At 37.4% G+C, this 4,081-nt stretch overlaps 1 protein-coding gene across 1 annotated transcript in view; it reads left to right on the top strand.

Annotated features, from left to right (window-relative positions):
- The first annotated feature begins 1,420 nt into the window (after nucleotides 1–1,420).
- LOC107600308 (rho GTPase-activating protein 39-like) overlaps nucleotides 1,421–4,081 on the top strand; it is a 63,388-nt gene continuing 60,727 nt past the window's right edge. The window contains exon 1 of the mRNA XM_016292205.1: nucleotides 1,421–1,590. Coding sequence (XP_016147691.1) covers nucleotides 1,577–1,590 — 14 coding nt within the window. The 5' untranslated portion in view covers nucleotides 1,421–1,576. The remainder of the gene's footprint in view (nucleotides 1,591–4,081) is intronic.

The following is a 4,081-nucleotide window of genomic DNA, read 5'->3' as shown; positions in this document are numbered from 1 at the left end:
GGAAACGTCATAATACTTTACACATGCTGTGCTATAATGATGTTAATGTCAACTGCAACCTATGTGATTCTCTTCATGGAAATGTTGCTTTTTGAAACATGGTGCTACTGTACGTAAGTTAACACTTGGAACTGAATGCTGCATAGTATGTATTTGAATGTATGTGCAATTAATGTAAATATTAGAATATTTTTACCAGACTGAACATAAGTGAATTTGTCTTCGTGAAAGGAGAGCACCCTCAGTCTAACAAAGGTTTTACGTTTCATTTGAATGCACTTATTAATAACATCCTAAACAGTGTTTGAGTAATGTGTTATAATAGTTATGTAATTTCAAATATTTGTGTAGTTGTCGTCATCATCAACCAATTCCTTACTTTTTGCTGTTTTCCTTTGCCTTGAAATTTGGAAAACAATGAAGGTGTAGTAGTTGGTGAATAAAGTGTTAAATACCCATGTGTACTTCTTTTTGCGGAGTTTTGTCTCACTTGGGACGAAGAGGATTCAGTAAGTACTTAAACGGAAATTAGGAAACAACTAAAACCAGCCTAAAACTAGTTTACTGTTCTGTACTGGTCTCTCCGCCAGGTTGGCCTCGCTGTTGGCTGTTTAAACCAGCTATTTTCAGCAGTGTTAGGAATTTTCTGACTTTTTTATTTATAAAATAGATTTCTGTGGGTGTGAATCTCTATATAAATGGATTGTTAGTGGATACTATTCTTATTATTTATTTTACACTGCTATCAAAATAAATAAATAATAATTACGTTTTACAGCCAGACTGACTGGAGACCATTTTACTGACAATAAATTGGCAAAAAGGGGCTGTTAAAATTTTTTTTGTCTTTGAATCAGATTAACTCAAAAACACTGATTCATCCAGTAATGAAACAAGTAAATCGCCAGTGAGTCATTGAATCATTCCATTCATAAATTCAGTGAGAATTTTAGTTGTCTAATATTTTTTCTTCAGAATTGTGAGAGAACTACAACCTCCATTAAAAACAGTCTCATCTAGAATCGTACAGCTCTATTTTGCACACAACCAGTTTTTATGTAGCCAGATGATTTTTGTTCATTTTGCAAAAAGAGACAGAATAAATATCTTGTTTTATATCTAAATGTTTGATTTACAACATGTTACCTTGTTCGCCAGCAGGTGGCGCTGTTTGAATAATCCGCTATAAAAACCCTTCAGTCAATCAAACATATGAATCTAACTCCACCTGAACTTGCACCTGTCGTGTAGTATAACCCAACACCTAAACTCTCCAAAGCATGTAGTTTGTTTTACTAAAGTTTTTGGGTGTCACAATTACTCAGTGTTACTCTATCTGTGTGTGTAGGTGGTGGAGAGAGAGAGAGAGAGAGAGAGAGAGAGAGAGAGAGAGAGAGAGAGGTGCCCACGAGACACCCCCAGCAATCCGGCTCACGCGCGCGCAGCAGCATTTGTGACTCGAGGCAGATCACGAAGCTCTCGCGCAGGACGTCCTACAGACCTAGGGGATAAAGTGTTACCTTCTTTACCCTTTCCATTTATATTTTTTGTGGTTGAACCGTACAATGTGAGGAGAATGGCCGGGACAAGGTAAGTTTCAGTCTTTTTTTTTTAAAGAAAATTAAGCAAGTTTTGACACGAGGGGTTAGCGCGGTGTCTCTTAAACGTTAGCTGCTCAACTAGTTTAGCTCTGTAAATTAAATATTACTTTACAGGAAACTGCAAATACAACTTAATTTGCTATAAATCGCCTATGAGTCTGTATGAGGGAAAATATGGAGATTGTGTGAATGAAGCGATGATTTTCCCACGACTTCACGACTCGCGAGGGTTCAGTCATATGTGATATTTTGCTCAGTTTGCTGCTGTCGATTGTTCAGTCGTGTCATTAAATCAGCATCTATGCTGGAGGCCAACTGTTTCCACCACATGTATTTGATTTGAATTGACTTCTACTGTAAACACTCGCTATCATTGGCTGTTGGCTGATCTTAAAACATTTAACAAAACAGGTTTCACAACTTTGCCTGACATTAGTTTTTAAAATAGCAACATTTCCGTTTTTGACTTAATCACACCATTACCTCCACATTGTCCTCATTTTGTACTTGACTTTCTTTTGTCTTTATGTTGTTCATATTCTGCTCAAACCTGAAGTTCCGTTATCAGAATTAAGATTTGTTATTGTTTGTTTACTCAGGGGCCAAATTTGGGAAGGATGGGTGGGTTAGATCTGTCTCTACTATCCACTGTGAAGGATGCGCAGAGGTGAGGAATGTGAACCGATGAACTCCTGACCCGAGGACAGCAAAGTAAACTCTGCAAACGTCCAGCTATAATGAAGTGTGGAATCGGAGATAGTCGTATCAGTGTGGTCATCTCATTTCCTCTCTCAGTGCAGTTCATTAATTTTTCTATTTCCATTTTTTTTGATTCACTACATTTTTTGTGAACTTTTTAATGAAAAACTTCCATCATAGAAACTTTTTATCATAATGAACTTCTGGTGTGAATTTTTTTTTTAATGAGCCAGTCTCTGTCCAATCAAGCACATAACATTTTGTGGCTAAGATCGATCACCTTCACTGCTCTCAAAAGACAAGAAAACTCACACGGCTCATCATCAAGATATGAACCTGTCATCTATTTTTCAATAAACACACTACTTCTTTATCATTCCTTTAAGACTGTGGGACTCTGATACTGTGTTAATCACAGGGCTGGTGTGCTCTGACTTCTCTGCTGCTGTGGATATTGTAATATTACTCTCAAAGTGAAAATCCCAAGGAAACGTCATAATGCTTTACACATGCTGTGCTATAATGATGTTAATGTCAACTGCAACCTATGTGATTCTCTTCATGGAAATGTTGCTTTTTGAAACATGGTGCTACTGTACGTAAGTTAACACTTGGAACTGAATGCTGCATAGTATGTATTTAAATGTATGTGCAATTAATGTAAAAATTTGAATATTTTTTACCAGACTGAACATACAGGAGTTTCTTTTCGTGAAAGGAGAGCACCCTCAGTTTAACAAAGGTTTTACATTTGTCTGAATGCACTTATTAATAATAACGAACTAAACAGTGTTTGAGTAATGTTATGTTATTATAGTAATGAAATTTCAAATATTTGTGTAGTTGTCATCACAAACAAATTCCTTCCTTTTTGCTGTTTTCCTTTGCCTTGAAATTTGGAAAACAATGAAGGTGTAGTAGTTGGTGAATAAAGTGTTAAATACCCATGTGTACTTCTTTTATATTCCCCATAGGAATTTTTTCTCAGAAAGAACACAAAAACGTAATAACAACTTAAACCGAAATTAGGAAAAATAACAACTAAAACCAGCCTAAAACTGCTCTTTACTGGTCTCTCTGCCTGGTTGGCCTGGCTGTTTAGTCCAACTATTTTCAGCAGTATTATACATTTTCTGACTTATTTTTACATATAAAAGAGATTTCTGTGGGTGCTGGTCTCTATTTAAGTGGATTATAGGTGGATAGCCTATGCTTATGGTTTATTTTACCTCGATTCCAAACAAAACCAACTGGTCTTAATTGGTTTCTTCTTTTTAGTTGGCCGGACTGTCTGGAGATCATTTGGCTGATCAGCTAAATCAGCTAAACACCATACTGGCCAGGCTGAGAGACCATTTTAAACCAACTAAAACCAGCTTGTCCAGGCAGCGAGGCCAGATAGACAGCTTATACTTAAACCATCACACATATATTGTGTATTTTCAGCAGTATATTACATTACTGAGGATATTGAAGTTTGTGCTCCTCGTTTACAACATGTTGCCTAGTTCGCCAGCAGGTGGCGCTTTTTGAATAACCCGAAATAAATCCCTTCAGGCAATCAAACATATGAATCCAACGCCACCTGAACTTCCACCTGCCGTGTAGTATAATCCAACCCCAAAATATGTAGTTTGTTTCACTAAACTTTTTGGGCGTCACACTTGCTCAGTGTGCAGCAAACCGGAGTGGCTTGTCTGTATAGGGGGTGGGGAGAGAGAGAGAGAGAGAGAGAGAGAGAGAGAGAGAGAGAGCGGGGGAGGGAACAGAGCCGGCAGCGC

The sequence above is a fragment of the Sinocyclocheilus grahami genome, unplaced genomic scaffold, assembly GCF_001515645.1.
Source record: "Sinocyclocheilus grahami isolate Dianchi unplaced genomic scaffold, SAMN03320097.WGS_v1.1 scaffold2.1, whole genome shotgun sequence".
In the NCBI taxonomy this organism is placed as follows: Eukaryota; Metazoa; Chordata; class Actinopteri; order Cypriniformes; family Cyprinidae; genus Sinocyclocheilus; species Sinocyclocheilus grahami.
The sequence above is the reverse complement of the archived record's forward strand: the minus strand, read 5'-3'. Positions and strand labels throughout refer to the sequence as shown.